This window comes from Hetaerina americana, unplaced genomic scaffold, assembly GCF_022747635.1.
Source record: "Hetaerina americana unplaced genomic scaffold, ioHetAmer1.1.p SCAF_4, whole genome shotgun sequence".
Classification (NCBI taxonomy): Eukaryota; Metazoa; Arthropoda; class Insecta; order Odonata; family Calopterygidae; genus Hetaerina; species Hetaerina americana.
The window spans coordinates 29,755,035-29,779,388 of NW_027286985.1; the positions used below are offsets into that span (position 1 = coordinate 29,755,035).

At 33.9% G+C, this 24,354-nt stretch overlaps 1 protein-coding gene across 8 annotated transcripts in view; it reads right to left on the reverse strand.

Annotated features, from left to right (window-relative positions):
* The window catches only part of syd (JNK-interacting protein syd), a 77,305-nt gene that overhangs the window by 9,185 nt on the left and 43,766 nt on the right, over positions 1–24,354 (reverse strand). For 4 of the 8 annotated variants that reach the window (XM_071590840.1, XM_071590839.1, XM_071590837.1 and 1 more), the window contains 12 exons: positions 22,143–22,482; positions 20,860–21,153; positions 18,321–18,504; positions 16,475–16,774; positions 15,678–15,809; positions 13,370–13,529; positions 10,970–11,243; positions 10,425–10,596; positions 6,074–6,088; positions 3,928–4,041; positions 2,529–2,714; positions 816–971 (listed from right to left, as the gene is read on the reverse strand). In XM_071590840.1, the coding sequence (XP_071446941.1) occupies positions 816–971; positions 2,529–2,714; positions 3,928–4,041; positions 6,074–6,088; positions 10,425–10,596; positions 10,970–11,243; positions 13,370–13,529; positions 15,678–15,809; positions 16,475–16,774; positions 18,321–18,504; positions 20,860–21,153; positions 22,143–22,482 (2,327 nt within the window). Of the gene's footprint in view, positions 1–198; positions 348–815; positions 972–2,528; positions 2,715–3,927; positions 4,042–6,073; positions 6,089–10,424; positions 10,597–10,969; positions 11,244–13,369; positions 13,530–15,677; positions 15,810–16,474; positions 16,775–18,320; positions 18,505–20,859; positions 21,154–22,142; positions 22,483–24,354 lie in introns of all 8 variants that reach the window. The other 4 variants (XM_071590843.1, XM_071590838.1, XM_071590842.1 and 1 more) reach the window with 2 other exon arrangements.

A 24,354-nucleotide genomic window follows, 5' to 3' on the forward strand; every position in this document is an offset into this window, starting at 1 on the left:
ATAAGAGAATTTTAGGTTAGTTTGCATTTTACAAACATGTCATATTTCAGAGGGTAGAGAGAAAGAAATCCAAACTGCTCAACAGTTATTTGAACAGTGTTAATAACTAGAAAAAAAGTATACGAGTGAAAGTGCGCTAACAACCTCTACAGTAATTTTCAAATCTATGGTCAGACCTTGAGGAAAATTGTTTCCTACCAATGTTTCATGGGGTACAGGAGAGGGAGGGACAGGTTTACACCTTAGTCACGCGCCACATTCATCTTTGTCTTCAAGCCTCCCATCTGGTGACATTTGCCACACAATTAGGTGACTAGCTCCATCTGGTAGTTCTCCTGGGGTGTCTACTGTATCGGGAAAAATTTGGATGGTAGGTGAGGGTGAAAGGTACGAGGGAGGATGGATGAAATAATGGATACAGCCTCCAAATATATAAAAACTCATAATCTATTCTCTGCCAATTAAAATGTGAGCAGCAAAAAAAAAAACTAAAAAAATCATAGAAACAGAACATTTTTGTCACATAAAATATAAACTAATGATCATTGACAACAAAAAATGATTAATAGCATTGCTCACTTTACAGAAACAATGGAAATTAAGTAACTTCAAAAAGGAATTACATGGGTTATAAGTAAAAAAAAAAAGGATGATAAATCAATGGGAGTTAGGAATGGATAAAGCAAAACTTCCTCATGATTTTACTTACCTCCTTAGGCCAAATGTTACTAGTCTCAACTTACAAATCCTAAAAAGTCAAATGAATCAAAAATAATCCTGTTAGAATCTTGATACTATGCTTTTCTAAAACTCACCATTTCTGAAGTCTATATATCCTTCACCTCCAGACATAACACGCATTGATCGACTAACAGGTAACTGTGGAGACATAGGGGATGTAGGCTCTGAGCGGTAACCATCAATCATTGGACTTTGGGCTGGAGTAGTGGATGATGACTGACCGCTGCTCCCTGTGTAAAAATAAAAGTGAAAACATAGGGCATGCATGAAACATTAAATTTCATTTAATGATGACTTATATTTTAACTTCTCTGTTCACTCGAATGACTGAATGAATCTATCATACATATTTTTTGTGCTAATATCAAATAAATAAAATTAGTACAACTGTAAATATTTGACCAAAGATGACACTTTCAATAACACACAGCTAAAGACTTTCCAATCCAGTACTTAGGTATTTAAAAAATTTATAACACTTCTTTATATTTCACAATAAGAAACTGAATGAGAATGAATGATTCCCGGCAGTTCCATGAATCATCAGAGCAGGAATGCAAGACCATGATTCTCCAAAGTATCCAAAACATGACTTTTTCAAGTGTTTAACCATGGAAAATTATGCTTCTGATGGCAATAATGCACATAAAATGCAGCACTAGGCCAAAAAACACAGGCTGATGGATGAATACACTCATAACTCTTGATTAAGGCAAATTTGATATTTTAGGAACATCTGGCTGATTAATCCGCTTGGATATCAAAGGAAAAGTTAAGGTTTAACTAATTTTTCTCTCAATCATCCACTGTTTAATACAACTTTGGGGTAAGAATTCTATGGAACCTCAGTATCGCTGGATGGAGCTGTGAGATAAGGAAGGACAGCAAAGAGTAAGAGGGAAGGAAAGCACGATTAGCTGCAGAAAAGACAAAGAAAGGGCATATCAATCCATGGACCACTCGTGTCCATGGAAGATGTACACCCCATTTTTAAGAATTGAAATGAAAAATCTGAAATACTCACAGACATGGACAGAAATTACAACTTTTTGTAGGAGTAAAAGCATGAACTTTAACATAAGTGGTAACAAAAAAATTGTCTGAGAAAGTTCAACACAATGCTTTCCACTTATTCATTTTATGAAATGTACTCAATTATATCTAAATAATGCATGGCAACTTCTAACCCAGCCAATGTAGTGGCTAAAAACAAGTATAGAGGAAGCACACTAAGCATATTAATGAAAGGGTGCTTGAGAGTATTTGCTACCACAGAACCTGATGGCCATCAATGGCAAGCAAAGAAGCATTCCAATTCCTCTTCCGATCACAACTAAGGTAATGGAGGTTGAGGAAGGGTCTTCTGAGTACTACACTGCCATTGCCAAGGACAACAGGGCAATATAGAACAGCAGTACAACTTTGATGTGGCAGGTGTTACACTTAAATGTTTAAGTTTTGCACACTTTTTTTTGGAGGGGATACCTGGGAGAAAAGGTACATATGGTACACAGGTCAATTTGGTATGATACTTTCTCTTAATTAAGATTCAGAAAGGGAAGGATTCTGCTTTGGGATTAAGATTTGATCAAATATTGGATATGAACAATTCTTAGATTTTAGGCTTCAATTTAGAAAAAATGTTTATCCGGTCCCTCCTACCCTGAGATGATGATATAATATGCTTTGAATAATTAATTTTCCTCATTTGCCAATGTGCAGATATGCTAGCTCACTGTTTGGTGTCAGCACTATTCATCATTAAGTCATTACCAGTTTATACTTACCAGGAACTGCCACGAAGAATTTAACAGCATCATGATGACCATGAAATGATATCTGTACATGAGCAATTGAACAGAATGGAATAAAGCTACCAGGAGTCAGTCGTGTTCCTCTGCTATCAGAATAAACTCTAACAACACTTCCTGGAACTTTACCAGCATGAGATGTAACAGCCCTGCCCCCAGCATCTGAAAAGCAACCAACATTACTATCATCTATATTCTCTAAGGCAGTTCATATGCAGTAAACCACGTAGTGGCATTATGTTATTTATACACGTTAGTGAATTTTCATTGAAACCAAGATGTTAAAATCTAATATTACACAATCCACCAAAAACTTTATGCAGTACATTATCATCTGAAATAGTTAAATAAATACTTAAGGACATCTATAAGGATTCAAAAACATTTTGGAAGATTAGGATGACTAAAAAATGAACATTTTGCACTTCTTTATTGGTTCACATAAGTAAAAATTATGAAAAAATAAGCAGGCCTTTAAAGCATGAATTACACCAAAATCTAGCACCTGAATATTTGACTGACAAAGAGTATCAATGTTATTTTTGTAAATTTAAATTTACTGAGTGTGCAGAAAAATTATCCATTAGAAAGAGAATTTTTTGGTTTTGACCCCAAACCTTTGCAATAATTTGCAATTTTTGGATTTTCCTGAAAGATAGAAGCTCCAACATCTCATTGCCTCTACATGCACACGTAATAATACAATGAGGTGAGCCTTGCTGAGTTTGCTTCATGGCAAAGTCCCCCTTTGACAATTCATAAGAGGTTGGGCAATTTACGCAAGCCCTGTCTCATCTATAATAAATTTTTTTTTAAACATTGGAGTCATCATGATCATGATACAATGTTGCCTGCTTACAGTGAGCAAATGTTTCAGGAATACTATCAGATTCATGAAATATGGTTTTGTAAACAATGGCATCCTGGATTTTGAAGCAGTCTATTCAGCCATTTGATGCTTTGCGGTCATTACCTAACATTGCTGCATCATGCATTGCCTATTTTAACAGACGACTATTGGCTTGCAGCTCTGGGAAACTTAACCCAGTCTTCCGAATTTCCTGAAATTCATCATACTTTTGAGCATTTAAATGGTTTCTACTTTTTAACCAGTGGACTGCAATTTGGTGCACTTTTTCCTAATTTTTTCAAAGATTTGCCATAGTTTTCATTTTTGAAATGAGCATATTAAGTTTCTAACCCAGAAAACATGAGTACTGACAAAAGAGGCAGCTTTGTACAGAACTTTTATCCGCTACTGGCAAAGATTTTCTCTCAAGTTTATATTTTACCTTGAGGGAAGATTTCAATCATCATAAACCCAAATTAAGCAAGTTTGACCAAGGGAATTCGAATTAAATAGCTGAATACTTACTTTCCAAAAGTGGAACTGATATAATAACTCCATTTCCTGTCCCAATCCAAAGTCTACTAGACGATATGAGTAAAGCTGTGATTCGAGCAAATGAGAATCCAACTTTTCCTGTTCCTGTAAATATTATTGAAATATGAATATAACAATGAAGATTTAACAGTAATATAGTACACATTCTCTTGTACAAGGAATGAGATTTTTGACAATCACTGAAATAAATAAACAAACAGTGTACAAATAAATTTATATGGCACAGATACATATTATTAAATGAATTAGTAAAAGGAATATTTTAAGAAGATCTATAAGGATCCCAAAGAAAATTGGAAGATTAAGTTGACTGATTATATGAATAGTTTATACTTTTTCTTTACAGGTTAACAAAGGCACAAATTATGAAAAACTGACCTTTTGCAACATAATGAATAAAGTCCCTTTCTCATTGGATTATGAAAAGGTATAATCTTAACCTTGCTAGAAAAATCAGGTCACTTAAGCTATATACAAAACATTTAACAAACGCACCACAAAGAATTACTAACATTGCCAATTAAAAAGAGGTAAAAATCAGAGCAACCACACATTATAAACACTAGCTAATTACTTTGTTTACTTCAATTTCTCTTTCCAAATTTAGATAACAAATTATGTACTGTACCAACATGTCACCTGCAGATATGGGTGCTCCATTGAAAACATTAATTATTAATTTTAGCATGAATATATATACAAAAAATAGAAAACATCAAAAAATATTATAAAATAAAAATACTGAACAAGCAAACACAATCTGTGTCAAGGTCTGACTTTTCAGCTTACTTTGGTTTAGAAAAACATTTCCCTCAAAATGACTTTGCTCACAATTAAAAAAGTTACACATTCAAAAATTTAATTATGGCCATGGAACATCACTTAATTTCACCAGGGTTTACATTTTCATTTGAATTATTTCATATTATCATATCTTCATGCTACTCAGAACTTACACTATTTTACAGCCAAAACATCCCAGAAATAGAATCGACAGCATCAACACGAAAAACCAATGAGTAAAGGTCTTTATTATTTGAAGAAGAATAGCAATAAAATGATTTTATATGTTAAATAGTATAGCACAGTTAGTAAGTGATAACTTTTAGAAAGATAAATACCAACACCATGCATAAGGTTAAAGTATACAATTAAACATTATGCTGTAATGTGGCATGAGTGTAGGTTAGACATGAATTATATTAATTCCAACGGGGTAGATGTGAGTGACATGAATGCTAACAAATTAAATTTAGGATCAGGTGATAGATAACATATTTGATTTTTTTTAGCCCATAACCTTATAAAATCAACAGCATTCGCAGAGGTATGCCCAGAATTTACATTTGTAATTTGAGTTTTACATATTTCCTAATAAAATTAAAGAAATTGGTTTTTGCTGATATATTTGGATGTTTTATTTTAAGATGTGAAAGAGTGTGAGTGAATAACAAAATCCCCTCCTATAAAACTATTGCACAAAAATAATGCTCAGACACGTCTGCCCGTTTTCTAATTTAGAATGTGAAACATAATGAGTGATGCAATTGCTATTGAATTTCTCCAATTAGGAAATATCTCTCTATACTATCACCATGGGAAAAAATGAGGTAGACAGAAACAAGGAATAATGGACAGTTAATATTTCCAGCATTATTTCTCTAACCCTTAGTTAGAATTGATTCAGTTCTATGAAAATACCCGTTTTGTGGGTAAATATTTCTGGAAATATAATTTTCATGGTACTTGATTCATTAATCAAAGAATTATAAGTGAACTGGTTTCGGCATGCTCTTTACCGAATTTTCCTCAAGAAAGAGTATTTGCTTTTGAATCATCTTTCATACAAACAAATTCTCAAAATAGGCTGCTCATGACTAGAAATTTGGCTTTATGTGCATGAGCAAGCCATCTTAGATTCCTTGCAAGCACATCAAGGGAATGCACCCAAAATTGCATTGGCACTGGAGACATTAACCATTATTCCTTAACATTAAATAAGGCTCATGTATAGCTATGCTTATTAGATGTGAAATACATCATAATCAACAAGAAAAATGCACAACAAATTTAAAAAATTAGCAATAGGAATGAAATTAGGTACATGGAATACTACCTCCAGGGTAAACAGCTATTGTGCACAGGAATGTGGCAACACCCAAAGGCATGAAGATACACAGGATGAGAAGAAAGTGCAAAAAATTGTAAAAATCATTCAGTTGAAGCATGTCCAAATTTCAAGGGAAGCATTCTCACTATCAATAAAGCTGTGAAATCAAACTCCATATTGCATATCTATAAAAAACTAAAAAATGTTAGAGCTAATGTCTTTCACAATTAATAGCAAGAATGTAAAATAATTCCAGCCAAAGAAAGAGACATCAAGAAGCAATCATGATGAACAGTTTAACCATGAAAGATTACAAAATCTTAAATATATGCCATGTATGTAAATCAAAAGCACTCATCATGCATTGCATATGTATATTTGCACTTAAATTATACCAGCACATAACTGATAATGAAGACAAATAATAACTACTAATATCATTGGCCAATAACTCATATTGCAAAACACTTGTTCTTATCTAGATCTCTATTCTCTGGGCAAATAATCAGAGCTACTTAAAGACAGTAGATTAGATCCAGGTTGCCATGAGTTCCAATTTGGCCTCATTAGTATTTAATCAAATTTATTACAATGCTGATCAAGTAAACATAAGCTTAATGCACTTGTGACCTGAGAGCATATTTAACTTTTAAGTTAGGTTTTAAATGAAAATAAAAGGCTGCTAACCTCTAATAACCTCTAAAAGTCTTAGCCAATTGAGTACCCTAGTAAAATATAATTAGGATAATAAAAGGGTAGTCTGAAAAGTCTGTGCAATGTCAGAGAAATGGCAACACTTGAACACATTAATGTTTTTGTTTGTTAGTAGCATCTCTTGAAGGAACACACACAAAGTTTCAGCCAGATTGGTCAATCACTCTGTACTTAAATCTCTTTTGAGTTGATCAAAATGAGTGATTTAGAAAATATGAATAAATGAAATTTGTCTGTTGATGAAACACTTCAAAAATTATTTATTGAGCCATGCTATGGTGATGGATAATAAAAGAGTAGGTGTGAAAGGGTGATAATGCTGTAGGTATTTCAAATGAATTATATTTTATATTAATAAAATGAGAAAGCTACCTCACGATTGACTCTACCAAAATCATGAGACATTTTCCAAAGCTAGTTTTCAACTTTTTCTGTAAAATCCCCAGGATATCATTTCGTCACTGATCATGACATGGATAAACCACTACATGTCTGAAACTAAATTAAAGTCCAAGCAATAGGCAGATGGCTTGTGGGAGGTCTTCACCAAAGGAGGCGAAGACCATCCCTTAGGCTGGGAACATTATGGTGACTGTTTTTGGGACACGCAAGGAATAATCTTCATTGATTATTTGGAAAGGAGTAGACACTATTATAGGTTAATATTATGCATTATTATTACACTGTTAGAGACTTAGAAGGAAAACGTCCACTAACGGTCTGCAATAATGCCCTTTTCCATTATAACAATGCATCAGAGCTCAATTCTCTGCAGTGGCCACAAAATTGATCAAGTTACAACTCCAAATCATTCCCCATCCCTCCTATTCCCCAGATTTAGCTTCCTTGCACAACTAGCCATTCTACAGAATGAAGAAATGTTTGGTTGGAATGAGATTTTTTTCAGAGGGTGATTGTGAAAGAAAATTTACATATTGCAGAGTTGGAACAATTATTAATGAGTTGAAATTATTTTGATGGGTCAAAAAATAGAGCAGCATTGAACAAGCCTAAAAGGAAACTATGTTAAAAAACTGAAGTGGTTTATGAGGGTAAAAAGAAACTTAACATTTCTACTATTAGGATGTAATATTTCACAACCATGGTTTTGATGCTGTGCCGCATCAAAACCATGGTCGTGAAATGTTAAATCTTTATGGTGGAAATGTTGTTTCTGTTTACCCTTAAAAAAAAATTAATTTTCATTTTTCTCTGAATTTCTAATCACCCTCATGACATATTCTCCAAATTTGAAATTATTAACTGTAGGGCCCAAAGATAAAACATCTCAATATATACTAGTAGCGAAATAGCAGCTTTCAAACAATATACCGAGGAAAACTGGACTAACACTGTGGTTGTTTTTCAATCATTACAGCTAGTGTTTATCTATTACGCATATTATGGGAAATTTAAACAAAAATATCTTGAGATTATTTTATGATTATCAATCTCAAGTTTCCAAACATCAAGACTTCATCAAAATCAAGACTTCATTCAAAATAACATCTTTTACAAAATATCAATTTAAATGCCAATTGACAAAAGATTTATGGATAATTCAAACCAATGAACGTAAGGAAATGTATAATATTGTCATAGGAGAAATCAATAATAATGCATTGGACAAATATAAGATGCATGTATTAAGTTGGAGTTAAGTTGTACTGTAATTTTTGCTGCAACAGAGAGTATTAATGAAAAAGAACCTCACTGTGGTTGCATAACCAGAACTAACCACTTGGCACACTTCAGTGGGAGAGTGGTAGAAGAAAAATAAAATGAAAAAAGCCCACATTTTAGTACATGCAACAATGTGCTGACTTTGTGGGATTATGCCAAAAGATGAAACTCTAAAGTTCACCAATTTATGTGGGTGGATAGGCACATTATGATATCTTTTTACTAAGTACAAACAAATACTTTTTACTAAGTTTGTCAGATTCTCAGAATCACCACCAGATGTCAGCACTAGCACAATGAGTTTCAAACTTGGTAATAGGTAATCCTTTATAAGTAAACATGTAGCATGCCAATGCTCTGGGAGATCTATGGCGCAGATGCTTCTCTGTTGTTGTTCCCGTGTAGTAATTTGTGAAGGTGGAAAAATATGAGATTCAAGCAGTGATTAAATACTTCGTAAAGAAAAGTATGAAAGCATCGGAGAATCATGCCCACTTTCAGAACACTGGGGCTCAAGTTTACAGCTCTAGGGCATATCACATTTTAACAGTGGAATTGGATAGGAGAAAATTATCTGTTAGATGGGTGCCATCCATGACTCTTGACAATGGATCACAAACGCATCAAAATGGCAATTTCAGAACAATTTTTGACCCATTTCAAGAGCAAACAACAAGTTTTAGAAGCCAGTTTGTGACCACTGACGAAACTCAGGTCCCCTACTATACCTGTGAGACAAAAAAGCTATCAAAACTTGGTGGAAACTTGTTGATTCACCATCACCAAAGAAAGCAATATGGTCGGCTAGAAAGGTGACAGAGAGAAGACAACCTTGTAGAAAACTATTCACAAAAGCTAATCATTCATATATAATATGAGACAGGTGTGGTGAAGATACATATTAACATATAACATTGTAAATTTAACACATAACATCATTAATATATGCACAAACAATTATGAATCTGCAAGAGACTGTTGAAGACCACTACCGAAAAGTCAATCATACTTGGATAGTTTCATCTATGTTCTTTATTCTGCCTATAAATTTAATCATCATAACTTATGCTGATGAATGAATTATCTTACATACCCAATTAATTGGGATCAACCTGGTTTTTGAGCTGAAACAACTTAAGACTTAAGATTTAAAAGAAAGAATGTGAGCATATAAATGGATAGAAACCTATTTGGTAATGCAGTATCCATGAAAATGGACATGCCTTGATATATGCCAGATTGCAACAATTATTTTTCTGGAGTTGTTAATACTGAAGAATTGCTTTCAGAAAATTTTCTTACAAATTTTTGTCTAACCACAGATTTTAAAATAAACAATTTTCATAAAGAGTTATCGTCTGTCAAATTGCAAGAAGTTAATTTTTTCCTGACAATGATGCTTAAAAATGGTGTTCAAGTCAAACATTTTTGTAAGTGGTTAATAGGTTTCTATGGTAAATGGGTTTATGTTGTAAACACACACATTGAAAAGTAAATTGAGCCAAGTAAGTTTGCTATTCATCCTCAGGTCATACATCTCAGATGAATCTGAGGTAGCTTTACACACGTAAATGGTAGAAAATGTTTGAAACCACCTGAAAACTTTTTTATGTTAGCACAAGATCTTCACTCATTCAATTCAATTCATTTGGCTTTGCACAATATTGACACAATGACTTTCTACTGACAGCGAGTCATATAAAAGGAGTAAACTTAGACAAGCAAGCATGAGATAATTTATAAACAAAGCATTTTGCATTGGAATAAAAATAAGATAGTTGCATATTGGGTTATAAAATATTTTATGATGTAATATATTTACATAAATGACATATTCCCCTCTCCAAGTTGAAAAAGGAATATGAAAATGAAAGCATAAGAACAAAGAAATTAAAGCCAAGGATTGGATCTGACATAGGCATCCACAATACACACATTTTAAACATTAAATCATACTTACCCAACATCTTGCTGACATATGGTTCAATGTCGACATCTTGCAAGTGCTCATGTGTGTGTGCATGATAAAGCCTTAACGTGGAATCCATTCGTATAGAAACCCACACACCATCACCAAGCCATGCCATCTGCCGTACTTGACTGTCTTTTCTTGGGTGGACATTTAAGGAGGCCTATTATGGAATAAAAATAAACAAAATATACACGTATTCTAACAAGTTGTTAAGATTAGCATGATGAGTTTCAAGTGAATAATGCAGAAACAGGATATTGCATGAGTAAATGCATACAACTTAATCAGTTAAATGCATTAAAAATTACTTTTAAGTGGATTTAACTTTTCAGTTTGAATCACGGTAAGGTCAATAATTTTACAGTGAGAAGGCAACATTCATTACTGTTACCCAGTAATATTTCAATAAAGGAAATTCCTTCCTATTTGAACAATTTATAAGCAGTACACCGCCAATGAGATAACTAAACAAAAAATTGAAGTTCAAACATAAAATGTGTAGGAATTTTAGAAGCCATGTGCATAATATTTACCTCAATTTCTAGAGATCTTGGATCCAACACATGGATGTGATTTCCATAGCCACACCACACTTTGGAGTGCACCACTGACATACAGCGAATGGATTTATGGGGCTCCCCTAAATCCACAAGGAAGTATGAACCAAGATCCCACTGGCCAGCCAAATGCTGTTTACCATTGCTGTTACCCGATTCATCATCATTAGTCTTCTTCTCAAAACTGTGGCGCCTGAATACAGCTACTGTGCCATTTGCGAGGGCTGCCAGCACCCTACCACGAATGTGCCTGCAGGATATATTTAAAGAATTCATTTTCGGCATAAAATAATTAAGTTTACTGCAATTTATTATCATTTAATTAATCTTGACCTAGCTCAAAGCCAAAATCTACCATGATAAACCAAATTTAAAAACATTAAATAAACCTGATTGACACATTTTCCAACATGAAAAATTCATATTTAAATATTCATATTAAAAACAGATACAAAGGTGCTTTTCCACAGATTAAATTAGTATGATCCATGTCATAACATAATCATGTACTAAGACTGAATATGGAGTTTAGGTATAGGAACATAAACTTAGGATGGAGGTTTTCCACATAGCTTAGATGTACTTGGTGGGTAACTGCTGAGAACACCAGTAATGGCTGGGCAGAAGAACATCAAGGTGGTTTAGGGGTTAGACAATGTTGTGCTGGAAGGCAGCAGGGAGTAGAGTGGTATGTAATTAGATCCATCAAGGGGTAGTTTGGAATGGCAATGGGTAAGAAGTGGAGAGGGAGGCTTGCTCCTTGTAAGAAGGATGGGTAAAAAGTTTGCATGTAGCATACATTGAGGTAAGGATACTCAGAAGTTATCTTTTATTCCCATCTGTTCAAATTCATCCAACATCTTTAAGCCCTTTGGCAACAGGTGAAGGATTTCAGGTACAAATTCATCATAGTGATTGCAATTAAACAGAAGTTTGGCAAAGAAGGTGATGAAGCCACCATTTTTTTAAATTCTCCAATGTTCTTTGATCTGTTTTTGAAAGTTCCTACCAGTCTCACCAACAAACACTGAGCAGTAGTTATTACAGAGAGAGCATGAGGGATGTGCAAAAGAGCCTTTAGGGAAGCAGGCAAGCAGTTTGCAATTTAATACGTTTCCGAGATACGTGAGTTGGCTCGATCTGATTGTTGTCCATTTTCTGGGCTTGGAGTTGTTATGGCTTATTACAACAATATTCCTTTGTTGTTTTTTCTGGAATTATTTTGTTGAACAATCTAAAACTGTAGCCATTGTTAGTCGTAATTGATTTCACACAGTCCAAAATCCATATTTAATCCAGTTGTGTAGAAAAGGAATTTTCGAAGTTGATGGAATATTGAATATTGGGAAGAATGATTGTAAGACAAATGGAGAATAGAATTCGAATTCCTACTTAAGTAGTAATCATTTATTTAAAGGATCTAACTGAATGTTTTTTGCTCACATTGTAGACCAATGCCCAATTTTGTAAATTCTTTTCTAATATAATGCCATTATCAATTGTTTTTATTTCTCTGTAAATAATGCCATCATCTGCAAACACACTGATGGAGCTTTTTATATTTTCTCTAATGTCATTCACGTAAATTATAAATAGCAAAACTTCCAGCACACTTCCTTGAGGCAAACTAGAAGTTGCAAAAAATTCGTCTGAATAAATATTGTCATCTCTAACCATTAGCAATTGACCCAACAAGAAAAAAGATTAAATCCAATCTACTACCCTACCATCAAAGCCTAAGTTGCCTACCTTTCTCATAAAACCTTGATCAACTCGGTTAAATGCTTACGAGAAATCGATTATCATTCATATCAATTTGCTGGCTCTTATCTGCCCTATCCACAAAGTCCTGATGAAGAGATGCTAATTGACTCTCATAGGAGTACCCTTTCTGAAAGCCCTGCTGTTCCCCAACTAAATGCCATAATTGTGCACAATATGCACGTCAAATTAACTGGTCGATAGGAGAACACTAATTAGTCAACTAACTAATGAACTGGTGAACTGTCATTATTGATGATTACTTGGTTGTTACGTCCATCTAAAACCTACCTTAACCGGTAGATAACCTATAATAATTTAAATACTAAACACTATTTTACCTACAATTAATGCATTAATATTGTATTATTAACATATCAAACACTTCATTTTAATAGTGAAAATGGTCAATTTTTGGTCATCTTGGAATGGGTTTAGCCTTAAACATGTAGTTTCCATCTTCATTCAATGTTATTCCACCTGATGATAATTGTATGGAACCACTGAATACTGATAATACATAAAGGGTTTCACTGTAATGCGTTGACTTCAGATGAAATATTTTTGCCATATTTTATGCTCATTGGTTTATAGAATAATTCCATTATCACTTACACAATGCTCAGGACTGAGTCTTTCAGCTTAATAGAATGGATGCATCTTCGCCAGTGGGCCACAGAGGAATGGACATAGATAGCCCCCGTTTTTGATCCCAGCCACATTGTGGGAAGCACACTGCTCATCTTCTCAACTTCTGCATAAGCCAACTCATTCCCTAAAAAATAAATACACAACCATCACATTTACATTAGAGCACTAAGGCCCACTATTTCCAGTCAACTCTTTAATCATTTGTTTGACCACAATCCCCACCTAATTCTAAGAAACTGGAGGAGATGCCACAAAAGCAACTTTTAACAGTCATCCAATTATGCACATTACAATGCAATAATTTCAAAAAATAAAAATTGCTCAACCTGGATTCCATTAAAGAATGATTTTTATACTTCAAAATAGTAGCATTACATTCAATAAACCCAACATTGATGCACTATGCTATTTTCCTTAGACAAAAAACAATAAAGCCTCATGCATTATAAAATAATTCTCAATAATCAGATATTAAGTATGGTTGAACAAGCTTATTTAAATCGTCTTATTTTGAGGGGAGTTCGACCTGTTGCAGTATATTTTTGCTACTACGCAAATGCTCAAGCAAGCATGGTTCCACAGTTTTTTGAGTTCACCTAGCTACTCGAATAATTTCATGAATAAAGTTAAACAAAAAATATTTGCATTTTTCACTTAGTATCAAGATTATACACTAAATGATGAATCTAAAATCTATTTAGTAATCCAGCCAATTATTTAAGCATCCAGATTAATTGAATCATCACTTCTGAAAATATTTAAAGGGATGAATCTTTAACACAAAGTCCTTGAAATGAGTTCAAAGGCAAAGAAATACATTTGAGTGAGCAGTGGAAGTATCAAGGAGGGACCCACCCAAGTCACTACATCAATAAAGAAATAAAATGTTCAAAAACAAATTTCAAAAAAAGGTCATGCATGAGATCTGCAGAGATCTGAGACTGCATACTGGAGGTCCTATAATGCTAAAGGAGCAGCATTAACCTATTGCACAAGTAATCCAACTCCTGACATTTTACTTGATTACTTATGACTACAAATCTTCATTTTTTATTAATGACATAAAATTAATTTAATTCGATTAACCTATTAATGAATGAAGTACATTGTATTTCACAATCTTTACTGTTGTATCTTAATGGAATAATAGTATAAAAGGCATGCTACACACATTTCTGAGATATGTTTTGTTGAAATTTGGATCCTGATACAGTTGAACACAAAAAATATAAAATCCAATTCAAATAAATTACAAATAAATATATGCTTCAATTTCAAAATAAAACTATATTTCTCCTCTAATGTCTTTTTTTTAGTTATAAAACCAGGTTTCAACATAAACACTATGGTATTATCAAAACCAATCATACATGGGGATTAGGGATGGCAACGATATGAGATAGAAGTGATTTGCTGATAAATTTCAAATATGCCTCATTAATACTTATTGACTTCTCCAATTTGATAACTTGGGACAATGACTCATAAAAATCCTTCGATGCAGGGATTGTAGGAACAACAATTATTCATAACAAACATTTATAAAATTTGATTAGAAGCTATGTTGGGATTTCCTTCCTGTTTTCAATGGAATAGATTACAAAACTGAAGCACTACAACAGTATGATCATCTCTCCTAAGGAGGAGTACCTCCCCAGCAAACAAGACAATGTCCGCTACCGAATTCCCCCTTTTTGCTACAATGTAGCTACTATAAAGTCATCCGCCCTCCCCCCAAAGGAGCAATGGCGGCACTATCTTGATTGATTCCTTATAAAGCAAGACGATCCTGGAGCAGTTACCATTCCATTCCTCATTCTTTCCCTGTTACCCTGCCTCTGAGTCCGCCTCTCAAGCCTACGACCACACCAGAGATGCCCAGCCTTGCCCCTCTCGCTCATCCGTACTACCTGAACCCCATTGTTTGAAAAGGGTTAAATAAAAACTCATAGACCGAATAAGACTCTCTCATTCTGATCAACACTCCCACCAATGATGTCATGGCCGCCAACCATGCAACATCAGTTATATTTTATTAATATAACAGAATTAAATATTTAGCAATTTTTATCAAGGATAATTTTACGATCACTTTCTTATTGATGCATTTGAAGGAATCCTATTTTGTATTTTCATAGCTTCCCAATTAAAATGATAAGTTTCTTAAAAGAACGACGCTAAGTTTCACATGCATGAAAATAAATTTAAGAGAAGTCAACCTCGAACGATGCTAAGTATTACAAGCTTGAAAATAAATTAAATGGAAGCCAACCTCTAGAAACTTCTGATAAACCATCTTTGATGATTCCTGAAAGATCATGAAGATTATGCTGATTTGGTGAAACAGACATCTCTCCTTGTCCATTGGCAGCTTTGGGAATACTATTAGTTTCTTCCTCTACTTCTGTAAACGTAGTCAAATGTTATTATTAGAATAACCATGAAAAAAGAAAGACCACATTTTTTAAAATGCTATAACATTAATTTCACAAAAGTAGAAATAACCTTAGACTCTTCACTTTCAGGACCACCATTGATTATTGTCCATCAAAATAAATTAGAAATACGAAGGCATAAAAATTATACAAAAAAAGAATGTACGTTCACTACAATTTGAGTGAGCCATTGTACCTAGAAGATGCCATATGGGCACACTAATCAGGTATTCCTTGGCTAGTTAATAAGTGGCCAACTTAAACTTACTGCTGATATAAATGTGATTTCCTGTTATGCTATTTCCAAAGAGTATAAAATATAAGATAAAATCTTCTAAACAATAATATAAGAGAAAGTCTCAAAACAGATTGAAAATTGAAATAAAGATTGATTATCAATTTTATTTTGTTTACATGGAATTAAAAGCCTTTAAAACAAAATTTTATTTAACCAAGCATGCAATTAAAATTCTTTGGGAACTGAGAGTAAGAGCAGAATTACATTTTAATTTCATTATTTCTATGCTTAAGTAGTAATATGCTTTAATACTTCTCAGCACAATAAAGAGCAATTTCATTCCTCTAGCTACAAAAAATTCTCAAGATGATAAGGCATGAAGCAAAAAGTACTAACTCTTTGGACTGCAGTCAACCTTTGGGACAGAAGGTTCTGTGACTGAAGAATCTTTGGACTCTTCCTCTGCACAGCATTCTCCTTCCTTAGGAGGTGACTTGGCAGGTGCTTCACAGCCTGTAGCACAGCTCACAAACTCAATACTCCCGATCTTACTCTTTTCTTCACTCGCTGAGGAAGCACCCACTCCCTCCTCCCTTTTGCCTACATCCTCAGTTGCAGGTTCACTTGGTTTATCTAGGGATTTCTTCAATAATTTATCTTCGTCCTCATTTGGCAGGTAGTCATCTTCTTTAGCACCTATTTTATAATTAAAATCAACGATTTCATTATACAAAGAAAAATGCAACTACCTAAAAGGGTTGGCATGTGCACATTTTGAAGTATAATGCACAAGCAAAACTTGGAATAAAAATTGCCAAGTACCGTAATTATCAAAATATAAATACAAGAGGGGTATGGTGACCTCAGTCTCTGGCTACTGAGCAGGGAGCCTGGGTTTTTTTTCTGGGTCACTCAGAGCACTCTCACCTTTACCCAAGCCGTGATACATAGGAATTACATCTTCCTCGGATGTTATTGTGGACAGCACAGTGAAAGTTACTAACTCATCTACTAGGATGTGTGAATTTCACATGCTGTCAGGGCTTAGTATTTGGTTTGATTAGTGAGGCTTTATGTAAAAAATGTTATGTATCATGACATTACTTAAATATGTTATGTATCATGACATTACTTAAATAAGTGATAGATTTGGGCTATTTTTAGGTAAAGAGAATGTCTACTTTAATGCACTACCACGAATTTTTCGAGGGATATGGTTACAACTTGTAATATGACAGTAAAATCTGATTTTGTTTGAGGCAATAAGTTTTAGCAAAGAGTTTTCATTGTAAATATAGTAGAGTAAATTTTCTTGGGATGAGAGACTTGATGCAGTGAGTATTATGTACAGAGCAAATCTAGCCAAATTTTTCAGAGCATAATTTATTTATTCAATTGTTCCTGGCTCAACCTTTCTTTCTTGTATTCTTCATTTAATCATAATTTATTTATTTATTTAAAGACTTTCATTGGGGTGAAATTGAGACTTAATAGTTCCATCCTCCATCTAACCCCAATACATTCATACAGTACAGACAATTACAAACACCCAAGCACTAAGCAGAAGAAAACCCACCCAGGCGGGAATGGAACCCACGACCTCTGAGTTGGCAGGCAAGGGCATTAACCTGCTGCCACCAGGGCCAGCAATGGTACCAATAACCGTACCAATGCTAGGCGTAAATAATAAATTGCAATACTTAATTCTGCAGATATCAGGTTTCAACAAATAATGCCACACTTTGAACTGCTCAGCTAAGATACATAAACGTGCCATTTCCAATATCTTCAAAAGAAGTGTTTTTCAGATGTCATATTGCACCCAATTATATTATAAGCCACCAACTCTGAAGGGCTGCTATTTCCTGGATTTCATTTACTCATACTTAGTCAATTATTCACTAAATAAAAATATTTTAATGGAAAAAATTGGCTATTTGGATTAACTAATTATCTGAGAACCAATCAATATTTGCTTAGTCAAAAACCTTATTTTACACATTCATAATGATCACATGGAAACACAAGGAGGTACAACAAAGACTTAAAACAAACCAAATCAAAAATATGCTCAACAAAACTGTATAGCACCAAAAAAGCTATTATAAAGTGAAAACAAATGGGGATCAAAATGAGATTTTATATAAACATGGAAGTGAATGACAAAAATCTGACAGAAAAAAACCATTCCTTTTTTCTATAAATTACAGTTATTAAAAGACAAAATGATATATTTTCTCACCTGGCACACTGGCGATGCATAGAAGATGAGAGGAACACACTTCAAATGAAGCTAAAACAATCGCAGGGTTGTTTGCATCAACCACAGTCACTTTGCTGGCTTTTAGGGTACTAGTGCAGATCCACACCAAAGAAGACAGTTGCCTTTCCAACTCTTCTCCCTCTCGTCGAAGGCGTTCACCCTCCTATATGATTATGCCACAAAAAGGGATTAACTCCATTAGTTTACTTCACATCAAATATAACAGTCAAAAATATTATTCTCCCCTCACTCTCTCACCTCATGCTCATTCACTCTCAAATTTAATTTTATTTCATCATAAATAATGAACAATTAACTCCCCATAAGTGGAATAAATAGAACTCAAAAACAAAATTTAGAGAATGAGCAAAATTAAAAACAATAAAATTCCATTTGCATTATTGGAATCCACATGTTCCCGCGATTTAAAACATTTTAATGATGTCCCATACAATTTCCTATTTTTTCAATACATGTGTGGAACCCTGATTTCACTGTTTATTATTTAGTTTCTCCCTTTTTTCATTACTGTGTGCTGGATTAAAGAAATATCACATATTCTAGAAGAGTTACTCATGTACATCATCCTTTATAAAAATAACTTTTTTGAGTTTGTTTCGTAAAGATGCACTTAAAAAAGACATGAGAGATTGAACTCATAATCTCAGTCTACCAGGTAAAGATTCATGGTATGAAACGAATATATTTAATGACTATGGTTCAGCTACCTAATTTATCCATTGCTAGATAATGCCTGAGGAAGAATATTCATATTATGCATAAGTTAAAATCATGAGGAATGAAAATTACTTTGATCCGAATATGTTGAAGAGTGAAAAATGCAATAACTGGTGACTGACCTCTGGGATCATTTGTATTACCACAATACAACAGATGTAACAGTGATGGGCTCCTGATTAATAAGAAGTATTGAAACTTGCTTTATTTCATCAAAATTAAATTGAATCAAAAATATTATTATTTTCTCAAATAATTTTTAAGCTGGGCAACTGTTTGCCCTAGCCAAACAGTGAGGTTGCTCAGATTCTCATGTGTTAGGTTTTCCTCAATTACTCAAGAATCTCAATATTACCCTGCTTGAAAATGGAAAGACAACATGAAAATAGAACATTTTCGGTAACGAGAATTCTCCTTTACCCACTGTTTGTATTTTCTTGACATTTAAAACTTTTTCCAGGATCCCTAGAAATGTGAAAATTAGGGTTTTTACAATAATTGTTAAATATGAACACAAACAGTTCAAGATATTTGTTTTCCAATTACTTAGCATTATCACATAAAAAAGTAAATATGAGATTAACACTTTAAAAGTAAATATAAGATTTAATTCAAAACAACACCAAATATTTTATTATACCTAATACATATCTCAGATGAGTAGAGATATGATGTAAAGAAGCACGTACAAATTAGACTGGGACAAGGGTTATTATCTAGCTTATTTCCACAATTGACATAAACCTGTGAACTTAGGAAGATGACATGCCTATTTTGTGATAACATTGGGTAGAATTATTGAAGATGATAGGATTAGACACGAGGGATAGACAGCTTGTCTGGAATTAATATGTCTCAGAATATTTCAGTATTTCAATAGTAATTACGGAGACACTCAAGGTAAGAGAGTAAAACTAAACTGTATTCTGGATTAGTCTCGGACAATGGAGAACTCTCTGTGTTTGTGGTTTGTGAATAAAAAATTTCAAAATCCTTAGAAATGAATTTCAGGCAGATTTCATTCAATGACTTCTTTGCTTTTATAGTTAGCCACTGTCTTATTTCCAATTACTTATTCCAAAACAAGTGTTTTTCCACCAAGTCACAGAATAATATACTTTCTGATGAAGGCACTAGACCCCTCTTTGTTTCATCTTCGTGATAATGGTTAGTATAATTATCTATGGATTTACAAAGATGTTTAAAAGATATTCAGGTGCAAAAAAACCATTCCATATTTTTTCTGCATGCAGAAGTAAAATAGACATCTCAAATGTTCTTTTGCTGAAGGTTACCAAGGTACCCTTTAGTAATCACTCAGCAAATAATAATTGCAGAGATTATTTAGATTACAAAAAAATACCAAAAATATGAGCCTAAATCATGGCTTTGAGTCTTATTATACATAGGTAGAAGTATTTTAATTCAACTGTATCACAAAGCAAATGAAGTCCTATGCTTTTGGTAAATTCTGTTGTTAATTTCAAATTAAACATTACTTGAAATGAGGTAGTATCAAAATTATGAGGTAGTTACTAAAAGAGTTAAAGATTCATGATCTTTTTGATGGTAGAATAAGTATTTCACATGAGAATGTTGTGCCATTTTGTGAGCTTCTACAAATGAAAGAGCTTCTTCTTAGGGATAGCAAGCATTGCTGCGCACATATGGATGTCAGAGATTTTGAAAGTTTTAAATCTATTCTGCAGTCATCATTCAAGAAAAGCTGTTAGCAGATGTGACAAAATATAAAATACTCAAAATGAAACCATCAACTCACCCTGAGTTCCTTGTCTAATTTTTCTAACTGTGAGGGCCCTGCGATTTCCTTTTTGTTCTCTGCCTGCTTCAGCTCCTCAGAGGCAGGTGTTGATTCTGCTCCATCAGCATTAGTCCTGCCCTCCTCAGGTACCTCCCCATCTTCTGAATGAGCCACGACTTCCTCCACTACATTGTTTTCTTTGGCAACACTATCTGCTGTAGGTGACTTAAGGTAAAACACACTAGCTCCCACTATAGAGCCACCATCGCTTGTCCGACCACCTGTGAGATCAACCCCTGCAGCACACCAAACCTGTATGGAGAAAAATTGACTCATAAAACCAATGGTCACTGGAGTCCCTGAAATCAAAATCCAAGAGAATGTAATCGTGCATGTGCATACATACTTCATTTAATCAACATGAAATTATGGGATAAATCAAAACTGTGCAATGCATTATTCTCATAAATTCTTTAGAACAATAGTGAAATAGATTATACAGATAGATATATAAAATATGTATTGGAGAAATTGTAGAGAGATATTAACTTTTAAAATTTAGTTTTTGAATTCACAATGATGGGATAGCTACAGCTACTTACAAAAACATCTTACCACATCTCAATGCACCTACTCCTTTCATAGGAATGCAAACCAGGAATTTTATAGGAATATCAAAATTATTATCAGAAAGAGAAACAATTGCAGTAACAATAACCTTACATAATCTTCTTCCATAATCATTTCTTAGAACCAGAGAGAAAAACAATTTTTATTATGAACCCACTCCCTGGCGGATTAACAAGTGGCCAGATGGGTCAAGCCCACCAAATAACTTTAAGGCCATGGTATTGAATCCTACCTCATACAATGCAATTACAATAATGATATTTCATTTTCTCTGAGATCAGTTACAGTATTTGGGACTGAATATTAGGTAGACAGAGAATGTGAGGATGTGAATACTGGGCAAATAACTTAAAGCTGATAAAAAAGAGGAAAAATATCAGAAGCCTTACAACTAAACACTTCTGACTAACTTTGAGAAGAACTCAATAAAACAAGATTTATATGCCTATCACCCCTTTAACACCACTAAGACTATTTTTAAAGTATTCATATAGCTACTCAAAAGTTTGAAATAGAGTAAGATCTGTTTTCTGATGCTATGTTGTACTTAATATTCTCCAACATGTGACTCGTGGATATTGAAATGAAATTACTGACTTTGACATGATTGAATATTAATAACATTCTAACAAGCATCAAGTTTGAGCCCACAGTAAAAAGACTACCCTCACCTTCATTCCTCTCTCTTCCTCCGTGAGAGGCTGACAGAACACGGGCACAGGAACTGGGATGTGGTGATGCGATGATGATGAAGCTGCCGAAGGCGAGGATGCATTTGCAGCTGCCAATGAGGAAATGGCCGGGTTTGACAGGCTACCTACACCTCCTCCCCCTCCTCCTGCTCCTCCCCGACCTCCACCCCCTCCTCCACTGCCTCCTCCACTTCCTCGCACGGGTAGGCTCCATCCATAGGCCTGTATTCTTCCTTCCTCCTTTCGTACGTGAGCTTGCACCTGTCGATATTGGTCTCTTCGCTCACTCGCTCGCTTCTGCTGGAGCTTTTCGGAGGATCTACCATGGCAGTAGAATTGAAGACAGCCCTAAGGGGCATCAGTCTGAGGCTTCATGATTTACATGACATTTAAAGGGCATCACCAGAATGAGATAAAATCCTTTAATTCTCCAAAACAATTTATGTGAATTTTCTTGGTCTGTGGCATTTCTATTCTATCCACTGTTGCAAATCAACAATAGTTAAATAAAATAGCATGACTGTAGAACAATTTTATCTTAGTAGAGTAAAGTCTACATTACACGATACAAATATTGCATTACTGGATAGAATACATAACACAATAACTGTATAAGGACAATATAATGCTATAAAAACATGCGAATCTTCTAATATTCTACTACTACTAACATCCTGGGATTTTTCTGACCAAAAATTCATAAGTTTTTAACTGTATGGCTGACTTTCCGAATTATGTATGATTCACTGTGACTGTTACAGAGTGGCTAGCACAGTGCTGTGAAAATCCTTCACTGACCCATTCTTTGTGAATATTTCTTGTTCCAAATTTTACCATTGAAAGAACACAATTAATCAAGGGTCCACAAAAATATCAAAATGAAACTTGAAATTTAAAGGAGAAAAATTAATATTCGAAGATTTCAATGAAGATTGTCAAAATTTACTGATTTCCGAAAATATGGACAGCATGAAGAAATAGCCAACTTTTAGTCAATCATCACTTTTATGTATGCTATTTCTTGTATATCCCTTAATCATCAAATCTTAAAACATGCTATTCATGATGACATTTTTATAAGATAAATGGAAATGACAGAGAGTTATCTCATTCTGGTTACCCAATAAATATCTTGGGTATGGCCGACTCAAAGTGATTAATACCCAAGAAACAAAATACCCCATAAACACCATAACATTCACAATGGAAGCAAATAATAACAGTAGTAGTGCAGTCTTGCAGTATATATTTTGGGCGTCACAGAATTTTCTACATGTAAATAAATAATGAATATAGAGATTGGCGGAAGATTTGCAAATAAATATTTAACTTTATGTCACTTACTTTTAAGAATTCAGGGCACAAATCAAGATAATATACACCTATTATTAATGCAATAACTCCAGTTCTGGTGCTTTTGATGCCTTTGTCAAGTAATGTTTTACTAACATCATTATACCTAGCTGTAAGTTGATTAAAATGTGAATTTCATTTAATTTCAGGGGCAACACTGATATACAGTCAAATTCCATATCTGAATTTACATTTTCCTGCAATTTACAACATTTTTATCACATCTCATCACTTGTACTTCCACCCATCCTCCGATTAATTTTTCCACCCAAAATTTCCCACAGAGTTACCTCTATGGGTTGTTTATCTCTTCTATTTTTACCTGAGTTTTTACATTTATAATATCAAATAGCATAAATTGATGGCTACCCTATCCTACAAAAATCATAGGAAATAGCTAATGAGTGATTATAATACCATCATCAGCAATTATTACAACTCAATATAGCAAGGGATTTATTAAAAATTGTGAGATCTCATTACTTCAAGATTCTATCATATATGCTGCCCTGGAAACGACTGTTTTTAACAGAGAAGTGTTAAGATAAAGATTGTTGAGCCCTATCATATTTTATTTCGTCAAACAAAAAGACAAAGAGTATGAATACATGCAAGGAACTTCATTGATACATGGATGAAACCATTAATTTATTTAAATCACTTCAAATTACATGACACATAACTGCAGGTGGGAGATACTCATTGGATTTTTACAAAAAATTTGTCTTTTTCGGCACAGGCTCCATGAAAATCACAGTGGCACTGCATTTAGTTAAGTACCTGCGGTAGCCACCATAGAAATTGACAAGCAAATTATCTAAGCAAAATTGCATAAGGA